General features: G+C 34.9%; 1 protein-coding gene across 6 annotated transcripts in view; it reads right to left on the bottom strand.

Annotated features, from left to right (window-relative positions):
- CNTN1 (contactin 1) overlaps nt 1–18721 on the bottom strand; it is a 287326-nt gene that overhangs the window by 80582 nt on the left and 188023 nt on the right. For all 6 annotated transcript variants that reach the window (XM_010974876.3, XM_010974883.3, XM_031462744.2 and 3 more), the window contains one exon: nt 5572–5692. In XM_010974876.3, coding sequence (XP_010973178.1) covers nt 5572–5692 — 121 coding nt within the window. The remainder of the gene's footprint in view (nt 1–5571; nt 5693–18721) is intronic.

The following is an 18721-nucleotide window of genomic DNA, read 5'->3' as shown; positions in this document are numbered from 1 at the left end:
ATTTAAAATTCATCACAGTGGTAAATCTGATGTACAGTCAAGTTTGGGACCTGTGCCCAGAGGTTACACAATGATTTTTCATGAATCCTTGCTGAGAAGGTTGGTGGTGAAGAACTAGAAGATAGCAGGTGACTCTGAGACTCTGTTAAATTAAATTAAATTAAATTAAATTAAATTAAATTAAATTAAATTAAATTAAATTAAATTTATTAAGAAATATTTAACATTGAGGGAAAGCTATATAAAATAAGAAGTGGCCACCTACCAACTCACCACTCAGCTTAAGAAATAAAACACTGGTTATACAGGTGTACCCTTTTGAGGTTCCCCTCCCTCCTTAACTACACCTACCTCCTTCCTGTCTCCAATCCAGAGGTAACCACTCTCTTGTATTTCATGATTATCACTTCCATGAATTTTCTATATTTGACCATGTGAAATATGCACACACGTATCTGTACATACATACAGATTCATGTCTGATTTGTTGTTTCAGTAAAAACTTGAAGAAAAACCATCAACTTGATCAGAGGGCAACTTATCATTCTCACCAGTTCTCATACTCAGACCACAGCATATTCTCGTCTGGTTTAGCCCAGTTTGCTTAGATTTGGATGTGTTTACTGCTTTCTTTGTTCATGTGCTATTTGACATCTCAGAACTCTATTCTGAGATTATTTTTCTTCCTGAAATTTATCCATTAGACATTCCTTTAGACATGAGTCTCTTGGGGGATAAACTCTGTTTCCATTGGTCTAAATATAACTTTATTTTTTCTTATTATGAAATAACTTGTCTGTAACTTCTTGGTGGATAGTTATTTTTCTTTCAGCACATTCCATGGTGTATTAGTTATCTACTGCTGCATAACAAATTACCCCAGGACTCATGGGGCTTAAAACAACAGTAAACAGTTAGTATCTCTTGCAGTATCTGTGGATTAAGAATTCTTAAGTGGCTTAGCTGAATAGTTCTTGATTAGAGTCTCTCATGAAAGTTATAATCAAGTTGTTGGCCAAGGCTACAGTTGTCTGAAAGCTTGACTGGAGGATCTGCTCTCCAGATGATCCACTCAAATGGCTGGGAAACTGGTGCTGATTATCAACAAGAGACCTCATTTTCTCCTCGTGTGGATTTCTCTACAAGACTTCTGAAATGTTCTCATGACACGCCAGCTGGCTTTGTCCAGAACAAGAAGTCCAGACACCAAGACAGAAGCAGCAATGTGGTTTATGAGACTGTTCAGCCCACTTTTGCTAGCACACAAACCATCTCTAAGTGTTAGCAGGATTACACAAAGGTTGGTTTACCTGAAAGCAGGGATCATGGGGGTCATCTTAAAGTCCAGATCCCCCAATTACCCTGTGACTTTTATTGTCACTGATGAGTAGCCTGCTGTCAGTGTATTGCTATGCCTTTGCAAAAAATACTTTTTGCTCTTGCTGTCCTTTTAATCTTCTATTTGTCTTGAATATCCTGGAGTTTTATTTATTTATTTTTATTAATTTTCTTGTGTTTCATTCTGATTCTTGAAAATGAGGAGTCATATCTGCCACTAATCCTCCCAAATCTATAGTCAGTATCTTTTTGAAAATTGGTCTTTTCCCCTTTCTCTAATATTTCTTCTGATAATCCAATTTGACAAATATTACTTTCTCATTGTATCCTTAATGTCATAATTGGTTTTTTTCATAATTTGTCTGTTTTTCTGTGCTGAAATATGATGATTTCCTCATATCTTTCTTTCACATCCTTAATCCTTTCTTAATCTCTAATTGTTGTTTAACCCATCCATTGCTTTTTTATTTTTGATGACTGTTTATTGTTTACAGTTTTATTTTCAATGATGTTTATTATTTATAGTTTTTCTTTCAAACTGCCTCATTTTTATAGTATCTTATTTCCAACTCACTTTTATCATTTTCTCTTTTTATCTAAAGATTTCGGCCTGATTATTTTTATTCTGATGATTAGAGCATCTGAAATACTCTAAACTACAGTTCTATTGTTTGTTTTTAATCCCTCTTGATTCTTTGTCCTTAGGGCTTGTTATTTTTTGCATAATTCCATATTTGATTTATCTAAATGTGTTGGAATCCTAAGGGGGCTATGTTCTCAACTGCTACAAAAAACACAATGGCTTATATTTGACTATTGGGCCATTTTCTAGAACTTGTTTTTGGCTGAAAACAACCGCTATTGTCTTCCTTATTTTTCAGTCCTACCAAACATTAAACAGATAAGAAGCGGGAATGAGTTTTCTCTGAGAAAAAAAGCTCCATGATATCAGATACTATCTTACATTTTCATTTGGCTATGTTTTTTTCTATATTTAATTTCAGGTTTATATTCAGAAGCACTCAGATTTAACAAATTCATCACCTTCATTCTAAACTCATTTTAAAATAATGATGAAAGGCATAAACCTAAAATAGATTTTCCTCTTTCATACAAATTACTTTCATCAAGTTTTACACACATACCCACAATCACCCACTCATGATTACAAATGCACAGAGGATATGGAGAGCACAATTTTCACCATGTATTCTTTTCTTTCAAGAGAACGTAGGCTAAAAGAAATCCACACTGTCCAAGTTACATCTGAATATTTCTACTTTTGATTAAGCCTTCTGATAAGTCATAATAGTTTATGTACTAAACCAGATTTATTGCCCAAAATTTTCCCCCTCTAATCTGTTCACTGTCCTTTGCATAGCACTGCAATTCTCATAATTTCAGAATCTTCAGTTCAGATCACTTATATATGAATGTGAATTAAAATTAGTTCACCTCAAATCTGGCAAGCTCTTATAGACATATGTTGTCTAATATGTAACATGTCTGATATATTTTAAGAAAGATATATTCTTGAAAAGTTGAGTGAAAACTGAATTTTTGAAAGCAATTCTCAATCTAAATGTGCTATTAGACCTTGCTACATAAAATGTATTAGTTTTTTATCAGCATAAAGTGAATAATCATCTTACAGCTTCTTTGTTTAGAGAGACTTGATCTAGATGCGGGTAAAAAGAATAATAGATTAAATTTCTTGGTTTCTTAGCCAAAAATGGCCTTTTGGGTCATTGCTAGCTGTAGATATCTGATGAGAATTATAAATTCTCTTCCCAGGACAATGCATATACATGTGGAATTTTACATCCAGTTTCAGAAGATCCATAGACCCCTTGAAGACTGTCCATGGACTCTAGGTTATAATTTCCAAGACCATGAAAAAACATAATTAAGTGGATAAAGGGACCAATAGTATTACTTAAGGAATACTATACCATCTTATATATTACTTTACTCTTTATTATTATGAGAAATAAAGAAAATTTTAATTTTACATTCCAGGATTTAAAAATATAAACCATGTTCGAAGGTCTACTTTATATATGTTTTTGACATGTTATGCAGAAATGTATTTGACCATTTTAATTGCCAATTTATCCTGATATAAAAAATCGCATATTTTTAGAAATAAAATTTGGAGAATAATTGATTTGCCAATTTTTAACAGTACTAAGCGTTACTTTTTTATCTACCTGTATAACTCTTTTTTTAACATCATGCTATAGAGCACAGACCTACAGTGCTATGTCATATTTCTACTCAGTGCACCTACCAGGTTCCATTTCTTTATTTTTCCTAGGACTAAAAGGCTTTAGAAAAAACAACTTTATATTGTCACATAATACCTGTCCTATCTTTTTTATGTTGGTTTTGGCTTTATAAAATACACATTATGATGATTATTAATGACTTAAGTATAAGGGGATAATATTATTAATTTTCTTCTATTATATCTGTAACACTTCCTCTTCCCTCTGAATATTTGGAGTTTTCCTGAATGTAATTGCATGAAGACACTGATGTAGATGTATTGTAATATAACCCCTTCTGTAACACTAATGCTAATTCTGTTAACATGCAAACAATTTCAATTAAACACACACAGTGGCTTAACAGCTGGTGGTCTGACTAGAAAGAACAGTGAATAGTCCCTCTCCCTGATAACTCTCACAGACAGTAGATGTCCTGGATAACAAAATACTCTTAATGGAAATACTGAATCTAAATGAACTTTCTTTAATTTACTATTTTGTAGCCTAAGAGTTTTATTAATTTTCAATCAGGGTTGTGTGTAATAAACATCAAAGTTCATTTGGATAAAGAAACTTTAGCTAGACTTCTATTACTCTACTGAAGAATATACTTAACTGGAATAAAAGATTTTTCAGTATTTCCCAGTGTGACTGGGGGACCCCATATTACCATTGCTCTAGAGGGAATTGCAGAAGGTGTATGGGATTGAGTGAAATATATCAGTCTGGATCCAGAAGGAGTATTAAGACAAACCATGAGTATCATCTCACTTGGTAATTATTTATCTGATTGTGTAAAACCTCTCTGAGAAAACGTGCAATAAACAAACAGTCAATAAATATTTTTAGTAGGTAAAATGTGAAAAAATAAAAATTTTAACATGTCACTGAGACAGACAGAAAAGGAGAACTATGAAACAATGAAACAGAATTCTGCAGCTTGTTAAATATTAATAAAAATACATATGTGAATTTCAAAACTTAGTAGAGAAGATAACTCATATGTACAGATTGCTATAGAACACACTAGAGAAAGTAGTAACTGTTAACGAGAGTTTAGAAGACAAATTTGGGACATCATAAAAGGACTCATGAGTTCAGTACAACTTTGGCCAAGCCTTAAAGGATGGATAAGATTTGGGCAGCAAGTGATGACAACAGGACATGGAAGGAGTGCTGTGGACCAAGGAACAGAGGTAGACATCTTAGGGTATTTCTGTGGACTAGCTGGACAATGGAGTTGGTTAAGAGGAATGGTGAGATATTAAAGCTAAATAGGCAGAGAGGTCAGCACCCGATACTTCTTGGGCTTTTAGCTAAGAGGAAAGGGCTTCATTCTGTAGGCTGTGAGTAAAGAGGGGATGAACAATCTTCAGTAAGATGGGGTTTGTCCTGAGCTGGCCTCACAGCTCTACAGCAGAGACCAATAGCACAAGGGTTTGTAATTTCAATAAGCCTGTATCCCACACATTCTCAATTATTTATAAAAAAAAAAGCACTTGTCTGAAAATCAGCAACAAACAGAAACATGATACACGTATAAATCTTTTTAATTCTAAGATGAGACTGGTAAATATATAACACTTGAGGTTATAATAAACAGCACCAGCATACTTTTTCCACCAAAAAAAAAGTCAAAAAGAAGCAACAGTATACTCAACACACGAAAAGTATTAGCAGGAACTGAGAACTTCTGGTAAGTACTGAGTTCAAAAGCACAAACATTCAGTAGGAGGTAGGTGGTGTAAGTTTCTAGAAGACATGTAGTTAGTGAAGCAAACAAAATCAGTGTTGTTTACTACTTGTCTGGCATCAATCAGTCTTAGGCATGAGTGAGAAACTATTCTCAAGCGTCGAGACTCTAAATATATCAGAAATTGTACCAGAGTTACCGGAAGATTATACATAGTTACGCAAGTCAAATAGCTTTGGTTTTGTGACTCTAAAACATCGAAACTCTTACCTCGCACAACAAGGTCTGCGGAAGCTGAAGAATTGTCCACAATCGTCTGCGCGGTGCATGTGTACCTTCCAGCGTGTTTCAGCTGGGCATTCCGGATGAGCAGCTCCCCATTGGAATCCAGCTGTCAGCAAAAACAGCAGCCATGCAAATCAGTACAATTTCCCCCCATTAAATGGTATTTAGGATATCAGAGGTCCATTTCCCCCCTAACAGAATGAACGCCATTAAAAAGGCATCTGTTTTAGATCTGCTGACTGTCTGTGGGTTCTTAGGTTATTTAAGCGCTGGGCTTCAGTATCTCAAGTGAAGAACGAAGCGAGTGTGTTACTTCAGGTCTTTATTTTTAGCCTTAACATCTCTGACATTCTATTATATCTATCATTAGAAGGCCTTTTGAGAGATGGCAAGGGATGAAGGTATTTCACAGATATCTTTTAAAGAGAAATGGTAAGGTCTAAAAATCTTGACGCTGAATGTCAAGGAGGATAAAGAAATGCTATGTGGCCAGGAAGAATGATTAATTTGGTTTCCCCAAGCCAATCTAAATAACTGATTTCAAGATATGCCACAGTTCATCTTACAAAGATACTAAAAGTGTGCAGAAACTGTCAAAATGGACAATTCTACTAACGTGTTCTGTTTGGGCCAAAATATAAGCTCCACATGGGCAAGGATTTTTGTTTTGGTCACTGCTCTATCCTCAGTGCTTAGAATAGTGTTCAACATATATTTTTTGAAGCAGGCTTGAGGGAATTTTGCTTATGAATATAAGGCACCATCTCAATTCAATTTCTAAAAATAGCTAATGTTTATTGAATGGTGTCTCTGTACCAGGTCCTGGGCTATGCAAGTATATATATAATATCTCATTCCATTCTCTTCTGACAACAGTCCTATGAGATAGGTCCTTTTTTGTCCATTTTATTAAAGATAAAAGTGAGACTTAGAGTTGCCAAGTAATTTAACTATACCTACTTGCTTTGGGAGAGGGAGCAAAATCTAGTCCACACTCATTATCTCCAAAATATTCTCTTAGGGGAAAAACTTGGAAAATTCAAATTTTAAATAGGTTTTTCCTGAGAACCACAGATATGGATTTACTATTGCAATCATAGGTATCCAGATAGATTAAAGGATGAAAAATTAGTGATTAGGTTAATGTTCCACATTATAGATGAAAAGTACTGTTTCTGATATATGGCAGACCTGCAAATTTTAAATTTTGATTATTTTATGACTATACATGGAATAAATGCTCTGCTTCACCACTGAGTCTGTCAGTGGCCCCTTCATATATTAAATTCTCTGCTGGTCTTGGAAAGTATTTGGGTTGCAATCCTTGTTTGATCCGTAATATTAATTGAGAATAATAGCTAGTTATAATCTGAGTGAATTGATTTGATTGATTGTAATAGAATGCTACTATCCCCATATAAAGAACTCGTCAGTGACCACAAACCTTGTTCATTGATATTAGCCACTCTCAGTACAAACGAAGCTAGAGGTCATACGATTTTATGTTAGTTAGGGTCTTCCCATCCCTTGATGTCTAGATTGGCTAAAAATTCAGTTTTCCAGATTTCTGCAAATTCCTAAGGTAGGAGAGTTCTTTCTTTCTGTTCTCTTGGCCAGGTAATTCTTTGCCATACCAAGGAGCCCCAAACCAGACATTTAGCCCTTTCTCTGTTTTGCCAAGAAGTCTGCTAACACAAAGTATTAGCTAGTAAAGTGGGTTTACCAAAGGGTTGAAGGTCATGGAACTGGTCGTCTCCATCAAGTAGGGTAAAGCAACATTAACAATTACCATCCACTACACATTTCTATTCTTAAAAGTCCTGTTGATCCTACTTTTACCAGGGATTTCTTAGTGACCTTCACCTCGCCCAGTTTGCCGCCATCTTGTTGGTACTCATTCCCATTCCCATATCTCACCTCTCTCTGCCCTTCTCTTCTTTCCCCTAGAATCAAACAACAATTCTTTTATCCTCATGTGAAGCTGCTTAATTCTTGGATGGTTGCTTGGATTCTGACAATACTTCTTCCTCAAAACCTTACTTTCTGTTTTTAGCTTTTGCCATTTCTTTACCTCTTAACCCTCAATCCATTTTAATCTGGTTCCCACCTCTTCCGCTTCTTTTACTTGACTTCTGATCACATTTGAACTCCCCTCCCAAAACACTCAACATTTCTAGTCATCTGTGACAGCATCTTTTCCAGAAACAATGAGGAAATTCTCAACCCTTCTTCTTCTTCAACTTCCTTAAAATCCCATCATAAATTATCGAACTTTTCTATTCCTTTTCATCACTACTTCCTTTGCCCTTGTCCAAACTACCAACATCTCTCACTGAACAGTTATATCCTATTTGGTCATGACCTCCACCCCATCCCACCTATCCTTTTCTCCATTTGGCACCCAGAGTGACCTTTTTAAAAAAATGCAAGTATGATCAATTCTTCCCTTGCTATAAAAACAAACTAAAATCTTTAAAAATGTTCCTCTTCCCGGAATAAAAGCATTACATGTTATATGTGTTATAAGGGGCAACCTGGCTCCACTCTCTAAATTCTGGCCAATATCCCAACTCACCTAGTGCTACCATTCCACTTACATGCTGCTCACCAGAAGAACATTCCTGTTTTAGGACCTTAAATGTATCGTGTTCTCTCCCATCTCTGGTTTTTCAAGGTATTTCTACTCCTGAAATTTGATCCCCTCATACCTTACGTCCTTACCACCTTCACCTAAATAACACCCTCTCCCACCAATATCACTTCAAGCAGGATTTTTCATCTTCTCTTGTTTTATTTTGCCATAGTGGATTTTACTTAATGTGATATCACATATCTCGATTGCAATGAAATATTTCTACAGATATATGATTAAAATTGGTTTCCCTGAAGGACTGTAAGTTTTATGGGAGGAGGAAACATTCGTGTTTTGTTCAGCATGTATCCCTGTATTACATCTGTATGTGCTGTATCCCCAGGACCAGCACACTGCCAAGAACATAACACTAAATACACCTTGTTTGAATGAATTAGTCAACATTCTTACTAAGACTTCTGGCATCTACTCTTAGGATAATACAGGTTTACTTCATTTTAGCTACAAGCAGAGTTAGGTTAGCAAGTTCATATAGCCCATGACAATTGCAGCATTTTGTAAGCACATAATGAAACTTATTTGGTGTCAGGATGAAGTACACACTCTTGCTACCTCCTTACCCACCTCCTATGCCCCAGCCACGGTGAACAGCTTAAACTTTACCATGTGTTCTCTTTCCTGCAGACCTTATACTATCACTTGCATTGCCTGGATTCTCCCATCTTCCACTTCTATCACTTGGCTAACTTCAAGTTCTAGTTTAGATGCCTCTTTTTTCTCTGGCATCCAAAGTCCCGCTTAGGAGGCTGCCTTTTGTGTATTTTCATTGTAACTATCCCTTTCTACTCTAATTGCTTAGTTGTTCATTTCTTCTACTAGACTGTAATTCTTTGAGGAAGGAACTAGGTCTTATTTATTATCACATACAAATTATATATTGTAGTATCTGACACACAGGAGGAATTCAACAAATAAATATTGCATAAATGAATTAAAATGCCTATGATCTAAACGTTTCTATTAAAGTCTTTTAATAATTTTTTATGACTTTTTCAGATAAGATAAAGCTAATGTTTTAAGATAAAATAGCTAAATTGAGAATTATTGCTATTCATATACATGAGATCAACTATCCATTCAAAGTACATTTCAAATTATTTATAAACTCATTTAATGAGGAAATATAAAAATTTTAGGAATAATGAGTTAATTATAGAGAAAAGAATGCAGTTAATATATAAGAAAATGGAAACTTCTGAATTTTCCAGCCACCCCTATTTGCTGTAGAGAATTAGGCCTTCACAAATTTACAAAGAGAAGTCTGCCCTTCCCCTTAGCTTTGGAAGGTTATCTATAGTATCTGTCTTTGCCTGGGTATCTTGGGTCTTACTGGATAGTCTAACTATGTGATTTAGGGTGATAGCTATACCTGTATAGTTTTAGAGAAGGGGCTGGCTCTGCCAGAAAGACCAACATTGTGACCTAGGGTAGGGGCTTTGGGTCATGTGGTATCAGTCAACCTAGAGACTGAGATTAACCACTTGGGCAGTAATCAATCAGTCACACCTTCATGATCAAGCCCCAGTAAATATCTGGTCATCAAAGCTCAGTAAAGCCTCCCTGGTTGGCAATACTATGTGCTTACTGCCACCTGCTAAAGCTGACAGAGTAATGCTTCTTGACTCCGAGAACAATGGAGGCCCTATGTTTGGTACTTCCCCTGGAATCCACGCTGTGCACTTCTTCCCTTGGCTGTTTTTAATTTGTACACTATTTCTGTAATAAATTGTAACCATGGGTATAATAGCTTTCAGAGAGTTCTGCGAGTCTACTGAATCAAAACTGAGAGTGGCTTTGGCAACTTCTGGAACTTGCAGGTGAAGACGGTCTTAGGGACCCTGCCCGACTTTATAGTTGGCCAGTCTCTCATATCATACTATACAGAACTCATTTAAGAGGGGAGATAAAGGAATATGATTTTATTATTTATAACTTTGTTTAAAAAAATATTTGAGGTAAGGAGAGAGTAAAATTGTGTATATGGGGAAGGTAATAATAAAAGAGTTTTTCTTGAGCCATCCTGGAGGCTAACTGGCACATATTTCTGAGAAAATTTCCTAGTGAGAAGAAATAAAATAATATAAAATAATTACAGTAAAGTAAAATAATTTAAACACTATACATTTATAAAACAGACTGCTTTAATGTGCTTTGATATCCTTAATAGCATTGAACTTTGGGACTAAATATTCATTAATCGAAAGATACTAAGTAAAAAGGTTTTAAACTATTATGACACAAGATAATAGCTATATTTGAGAAAAAATTTGCATAAAAATTAGTTCTTAGTTATGCTTTTATGCACTTAGTTCTTTTATATGCTTTTATTATGCAAACTCACTACTTTGGTTGCTTCATGTGTCTAAATGAAAGATAATCCCATTGCTAAATTCTCACTATTTCTTCAATGAGCCATGTGATTAGACTGGAATTAAAAAAAAAAACAGTTTAGAAATGGAAAATTATTTTATTCAGTCTTATAATAAAAATTGAGAGCACAAAAATAATATTAAAATAGCATATGGCATCATAATTACCTTTTGTAAAATATTTGAATGCTGTATACCAAATAATCTTTTTTTTAAATGAAATTGCTATCATTTCCCCAAACTCACAGTTTGAAACATGTTGCTGTTTACACAGTCACTTCTTTTATTCTGAAAGCAATAATGTGGTCATACTTTTCATACATTTCACATGAAATGAAAAACACAAACTATTTTATAGCTTAAAATATCATACTGAATTTATACTAATTGAATCTTCAGAATAAACTCCTTAATAACTTGTAATTAAACTATTCTAAAAGTTTAATGCTAAACTCATTTTGAAAGTCAGCCCTGTTTTAGACATTAGGACTTAAGTAGGTAATGAAAAGCCTACTTGTACAAAGCAATCATAAGTGACTTTAACATTATTCTCATTTGGTCTATATTTAATGAAAGTGTGGCACTGAAATGCCTCAAAAGGAAAGCAAAGAAAAACTATACTATATCATTTCCAATAGAGTTGTATGTGTATAAAAGCTTTCCTGAAGGTTTTATAAATGGGACTGGCACTTTCCATAGCTCGGGAGAAGCTGAGGTTCTCAGTGGTCGACAGAACGCTTACAAAGCAAGTAAAGATCATGGATCTCAGCACATTCTAGCCACAAATTAGATACGAATGCTCTCTCTATTTTCATGAAAAACCACAGCTTGGCTGAATTACAAAATGCTTCCCCTCATACGCGGAGAGTTGAATCACATACTGGAAATTGTGATAGCCCAGCTCAGGGATGTTCCAAAGTGTATATGCGGTTTACCGCTTAGAAATTTCCCAAGTTTAAATCAAAAGACTTCCAAAATATAAATGTCTATTCCTTCCTTCCCCTTCCCCCATGAACTAATCATAAAGGATCATTCCTGCAGTGTCACTGAATCTGAACCACTGAGCTGTATTAACAAATTCCATTAATTGTAATGAACAAAGAAACACGCTATATGGTACATACAAGGTCTCGATAAAGCTTAGACGGAGATCATAATGGCGCTACAAAAACATGTCTTTTATTCCAGTGATGTTCAGAATGAAAAGACAAATACAGGAGGCTGGAGAGAAGTAGATCCTTTGAAGAGAATATTCTCGAAACGTAAAAGCAAAAATTACTAAGTGTGCATGATACGCACTATATCCAAGAAAAATAAACATTTTTTTTCATTTTTACTTTGACTTGCTAGATTATAAAAGGAAGAACTGTGCCAAAAGCTTCAGATGCAACTGCAAACTTTAACACCATCTTCACCAACACAACAGCAAATATTTTCTAAGAGTCTCATGGGTGCCAGGGGCTATTATAAGAACTTTACATGTGCAAATTCACTTCCAACCCTTAACACCCACCTTGGGAGACAGGTACTATTCTTAAGTGTGCTTTAGAGATGAGGACGCAAGACTACCTTAACTACAACCAGTACTGGTGCTGTTAGTAAGACTGCTGCTACTGACATGACTATTAACACTATCACTACAACTTCCACTATGGCTCCTCCATCACTGTCGCCTACCAGTACCTGATCTAACTTATTATGTGCCTCTTAGATGCCTGGCAACGTGCTAGCTACTTTACATATATGTTCTTATTTAATTTTTATAATCCTCAGAGAGATATGTTCAACAGTTCCATTTGACAGATAAGGGATTTGAGATTTTAAGTTAAGCTATTGGTAAAAGACTCAATGGTCAACCTGGTTTTACCAAGTTAAACTGTTGTCAGAGTAGCGCTTTATGGATCAAACAATTGCATTTAGGTTGACAGTTTGGTAGGTAAAAGTGGCTACTTTCTCACAGTGGGAAAAATGTAATGTGTTGTTTTCTTTCTTTATTAAATTTTTAACCTATTTAAATATTCAAACATAACAAAACAGAAAAAATAGTACAATGGCTATGCATATACCAACCAATTAGACTCAACAATTGTAAACAACTTCTCATGTTTGCTTTATCTAATTATCTCTCTATTATTGAGCCCTTAAAAAATAAATTACTGATATTATCATAATTCATTCCTCAAAAAACTGAACCTCTAAAAAAGTAAGGCCGCTTTCTTAAATCATTTTCACATATAACATGATTAACAGTCATTTCCTAATGTGATCTCATATGCAAGTTAGTGTTATTTAAATTAATGTATCAGCATTCAAATTCCCTGAATGTACACAATTTTTAAAAAGATAAGGCTTTAAAAATTTAATGAAAATGAGTATTATCATTATAAACATACACACACATATATTAGGGAAATAGTTTAGGGTAATTACTAAGAGGTCACCCAGCACTTGTAAGGTCAATGGAAATATTGAATATCCTTAAATTTGGCTATTTTGATGGCTGAAGAGTCCAATTTTGATCAGCTGGGCAATTTAAATTAAAACTCACAAGGAAGGACATTTTCTTTTAGTCTCTGCTAAGTATTTTAAATGATGAACAAAAACGTCAAAGCCTTGGATTTGAACCTTGTTTTTGAGTTGAAAGAAAACTTGGATGTCATTTAATTCATATGATTTTTAAATTGGGTTCTATTAGCCTTGGGGTTCTGAAGATCTTTGTGGATCACCTGATAGAAAGAATCGTGGATCAGAATGGGACGTGTTTTGGGGTAGGGAGAAGTGAGAGGGTCTGTGGTTAGGGCTTTGGGCTCTGTGGTCTCCTACAAACGCTCACACACAGGCAGTTTTTCTCAGTCTGAGCAACTTCACCTTCACTTTTGATATTTATTCAGGTTCTGCTTTAAATTTTCTTTGTAAAAAGAATTCTACTGTTAAAAACTTCCTGTGGCTGTTCTTCAAAACTTCGGATGTGGCTCAGCTTCCTCATGTGACAGATGAGAACCCTGAGGCTCAGAGGGACTGTTTTGCCCAAGGTCACGTAACTTGTTCAGCGTGAAACCACAACAAAATTCCAGATCTTCAGATAATGATCTGTTTTTAAAAACTAACTTTTAACAAAATTAGTTAGCGTTCTTTTGGAATATGACAGCTAAGGATAAAATAGTGTATTTCTAGTGTGATATAATAAACACATCAAGTCTACAATGTAAAATTATAAAATAAAATTCCTAAGACACCAAGAGTTTTCCATGTTGATTTCCCCCTCTTTTTATTTTAAATACATACTGTAGTTTTCAAGCTAGAGAACGAGAATAATTAACTGCAGTGATGCTTAAATACGCAAGGAGTTCTACGTAAAACAAACGTGCCTTTAACGCTGAATAAATGTTTGGGAATTGCTCCAAGCCAATACATCTCTGAAGAGCAAAGTCTTGGTGTTATATGTACTTAATTCCATTTATTTAGCATTATGTTTGGCAAATGGCTTTCTAAGAACAAGACTGGGATTCTCTGCTAGAGAGTAACTTTGGCGGGCATGAAGTTTTAGCTTTAGCTGGAAGTGGGATGATGTACGAGAAGTCAGCCCAAGCGCAGATACATCTAGTGGACACGGGTACTGAGCTCCATGTTGACTCACGGAAAACAGCAAATCATAGATGACAGTTAAGTGTAAGTAAATGTTTATAGGGTAGCGAAAGGGAAATCAAAGAAATTATATGTTCAGACAGAGTCAGGTGTGACAGAACTCTCTATCTCTTTTCAAATTAATTACTGACAGCAGAGACGAGATTTGGTCACAGGTAGAATGCCTTTGATTTGTGTGGGGGACACACTACATCAGGGGACATTTTACATATTTCTTCCTCTCTCCTTTCACTCATCAAAATTTGAGACTTAAATTCCCAAAACACATGAACTTTATCCTCTCCTACTGATACTATTTTGAAAAATGCTTTATCTGTCCTCTTAAAATTTCTTTTTTTAAGTCTTCAGCACTCTGTTCTGCCCCAAATAATGTAACTTCTCTGTTTCCAACATATCCCACTCAAAACTTTTCAGTTCCTTTATTCTTAAGGGCTTTTCTTTCTTTCTTTCTTTCTTTCTTTCTTTCTTTCTTTCTTTCTTTCTTTCTTTCTTTTTCTTTCTTTCATTTCTTTTTCTTTCTTCCTTTCTTCCTTTCTTCCTTTCTCTCTCTTTCTTTCTTTCTTTCTTTCTTTCTTTCTTTCTTTCTTTCTTTCTTTCTTTCTTTCTTTCTTTCTTTCTTTCTTTCTTTCTTTCTTTCTTTCTTTCTTTCTTTCTTTCTTTCTTTCTTTCTTTCTTTTCTTTCTTTTTTTTAAATCTCCCTTGAGAACAGCATTTCTCAATCTCGACCCTGTTGACAATTTGGGATGTTCAGCAGCACCCATGCTAGGCAGATGCCCATAATACACCACCTCCCTGCAGGTCTGACAGCCAAAAATGTCTCCATGTATGGCCAGCTACCGTGGGGAGAAAAATTGCTCCTGGTTTCAAAGCACCGTTTTAGAGCTTACATCATCTCACTGTTGGATGCCTGCTTGGTCTTCTGCTTTGTTGCTTCAGCTCTAATTTGATCCTTGCCTTTGCGGGGATTACGAACTCACCCTCCTTTTTTTTTCTCTAACTTGTGGCCTCGTAACTGCACAATCTTCAGCTTCTTGTTCAACCATGACAGGGAGCCAATGAAATTGAAAAAGAAATGACTTCTGTTTCATGATTATTTTCTCTCTCTCTCTTTCTTGCATGTGCAGAAACAAATTATCTGTTCAAAAGAATACCATCGTCTAGTATGGAATATACATATTTCAAACTTAAACACTTTTTTTTGTGACATGTTCAGTAGAATTAATGTTTTCTTTTAGCCTTAGGGTAAGGAAATTGTCTTTTTTTGGATGCTGTCTATTCAGTCAGAATAAATGCAGCGCACACCCGCAAATACAGACATAATCTACAGATCTAAAGGAGATCATTAAGAACTGTCTAGAACAATACAGTTAGACCTGGAACTCTGTAAATTTGATTTATAAGGTAATGCAGAAGTTGCTTATAGTGTAGGAAGAGTAACGTAATTTGGATGACTTTGAGTGAACATACAAAGGTTCGTTAAACAAGATTATAGATGGAAAACAGTATGGAGATTCCTCAAAAGACTAGGATAGACCCAGGAATCCCACTCCTGGGCATATACCCAGAAGGAACCCTACTTCAAAATGACACCTGCACCCCAATGTTCATAGCAGCACTATTTACATTAGCCAAGACACAGAAATAGCCTAAATGTCCATCAACAGATGACTGGATAAAGAAGTGGTGGTATATTTATACAATGGAATAGTATTCAGCCATAAAAACCGACAACATAACGCCATCTGCAGCAACATGGATGTTCCTGGAGAATGTCATTCTAAGCGAAGTAAGCCAGAAAAGAGAAAGAAAAATACCATATGAGATCGCTCATATGTGGAATCTAAAAAAAAAAAAAAAAAACCCAATACAAACAGAAACAGACTCATAGACATAGAATACAAACTTGTGGTCACCAAGGGGGTAGGGGGTGGGAAAGGACAGACTGGGATTTCAAAATGTAGAATAGATAAACAAGATTATAATGTATAGCACAGGGAAATATATACAAGATCTTGTGGTAGCTCACAGTGGGAAAAAAAATGTGACAATGAATATATATATGTTCATGTATAACTGAAAAATTGTGCTCTACACTGGATTTTGGCACAACATGGTAAAATGACTATAACTCAATAAAAAATGTTAAAGAATGATTATAGAATAAGCTATGAGTTGAACAGTACTGTCTTACAGTGTTTCAAATAATGGGAGGAAGATTCTTTAAATGGACGTAGACACGAATACCAGTCAATGGATTAAAAACCGAAGCTATGAAGACCGCAGGCTCTGCCATCAGATCACCTTGGTTTCAGATCCCTCTGTCACCAGCAAGGTATATGACTCTGGGCAAATGACTTAACCTTTCAAATCCCTGTTTCCTCATCTCAGAAATTGAGAAAAGTCACAATAGTATGTGCCCCATTGAGGACTGCTATGAAGATCAACTGAGAAATACACGAAAAACATTTAACCCAGTGCTGGCCAAACAGCAAGCACTCAAAGAAATATTGACTGTGATTACCTCTCTGTTGCCTTCAGCAAGGAAATACCTGGGATCTTTTGTCTCAGACCAGGCATGTGGTACAGCAAGCAGTGCAAAAGATAAATTATGAAAAATGAGATCTGTAACCAGAAAAAAAAGTAACTGGCCAAAGATTCTGGAATTTCCAATGAGGAATGACTGCTCTATCATAAACAGTTATTAGTAATAACCACTTACGATCTGCCAGATCTTGTGCCAAGCACTTTATAGGCATTCTCTCATTGAGATCTCACAAAAATATGATGAAGTAACCAGAACTGCAAACCCAATGAAGTAACCTGAATGAAGGAAGTGAATTACTAATAAAATTTTACAAAGGGGGAAATGTGAAGCTTAGAGAGGTTTAATCACTGGCTCAGAGTCACAGAATAAGAGATGAAAAAATGGAGCCTAGAACTCTGGTTGTGGCAAAGCCTGGACAATTCGTATGAGGTTTATGAATTCAAAACAGATATGCAAAATCTTTTTGCTGAGTTACAACTTTAGCATTTCTTTGTAATAAGAGAATCAGAAAAAAAAAAAAAAACTATTACAGTAGCAATAACCAGAATTGGAAAAATAGTTAACCACGTAAGTTTCTTAAAATTCCCTAAGATCGGGGCTCTGACACAGAGAACTGTCAAACAGTTTAAGGAAAATGACTCAAAATAAATGTCAAAAGGTAGGTGGCTCTTGAAAAAAAAAAAATTCTGCCAATCAGGTACCACCATGGGAGAGGCAGAAAATAATACATTATAAATACATATCTTTGGTAGATGGTCTCAAGTCCTTTCTAGAACAAGAGGGGCTGAACATTCAATTGGTAAGTAAAATGGCCCTGCTATTGTATTTACTCTAAGGGAGTAAGTAGCTATGAACTGGAAAGTCAAAGTAGAAAGCATTTTATAGTTGGATTTGAAAAATTTATGTATTTGTCACATAACGTTGACTAACTTTGACAGAATAGAATGCCAGATAAACTGCATATAAGCTTATTATATCAAAGCTTCACATTGATTAAACTTATAATTTATATAGACACACTTAACATTCTCCAATGCATAAATTCAAGTTCAAAAGAAACGTTTACTGACTCTGATTACATAATAATACAACAGTGAATATCTATTGAATAAGTAAAAGAATAAATGGCATGGGAAATTAGATTTCTAGCTTCTTAATATTTTTCTATAATCAGTCTTGTTCACTTAGGGCTTTAAAATCAATAGCTACATTTTAAAATTAATTAATTCAAAAGAGTTTTACATAAAGCAGGATCATAAATGTAACAGACATTGTATTTAATGCTATTTATACATTTAAATGTTACTTATCGGTCACTAAAAATTCTTAAATGAAATTCAAATCTTCAAATTCACGTTTTTTCTGGTAGTTATATGAATATAGTTGGAAAATATCTAAGGAAAAAATTTAAATCACCTATAATCACACCTTTTAGATATAAGTATAGGAAAATGTATTTAATTTCATAAACCTTCAAGCCCCAAGTTGTTCAGGCTGTGAAATTTGAAACCTTGTGCAAGGATGCCACATAGTGGTCAACATCAAGAACAGCAAGCTAAAAACGACGGCATACTTGATTACTGAGTGTACTGTATTATTGAAATCAAATTGTAAAATACAAACTTAGGCTCCTGAAATTAAAAGCTTAAATTTTGATGTCTATTTTCTTCATAAGTTAGAGGTTATTTGAGGTTTTTTAGCAATTAAAATGATTAAAGCATGATGGTGATAATGATGTCAGTTTGGTTAATTGGGATAGCTACAAAAACATTTATATTTGACTTTTAAACTCATAGAGTAGCTCTGATTTATTTTAGTTCAGTGCCTGTGTTTGTCTTATCGGTGTTTGATTCACCCTGTCACTGTTTCTGCTGTGCTATGTGTTCAGTACTATATTTTTAAATGAACAAATGCTATTCAATA

This window comes from Camelus dromedarius, chromosome 11 (assembly GCF_036321535.1).
Source record: "Camelus dromedarius isolate mCamDro1 chromosome 11, mCamDro1.pat, whole genome shotgun sequence".
In the NCBI taxonomy this organism is placed as follows: Eukaryota; Metazoa; Chordata; class Mammalia; order Artiodactyla; family Camelidae; genus Camelus; species Camelus dromedarius.
The sequence above is the reverse complement of the archived record's forward strand: the minus strand, read 5'-3'. Positions and strand labels throughout refer to the sequence as shown.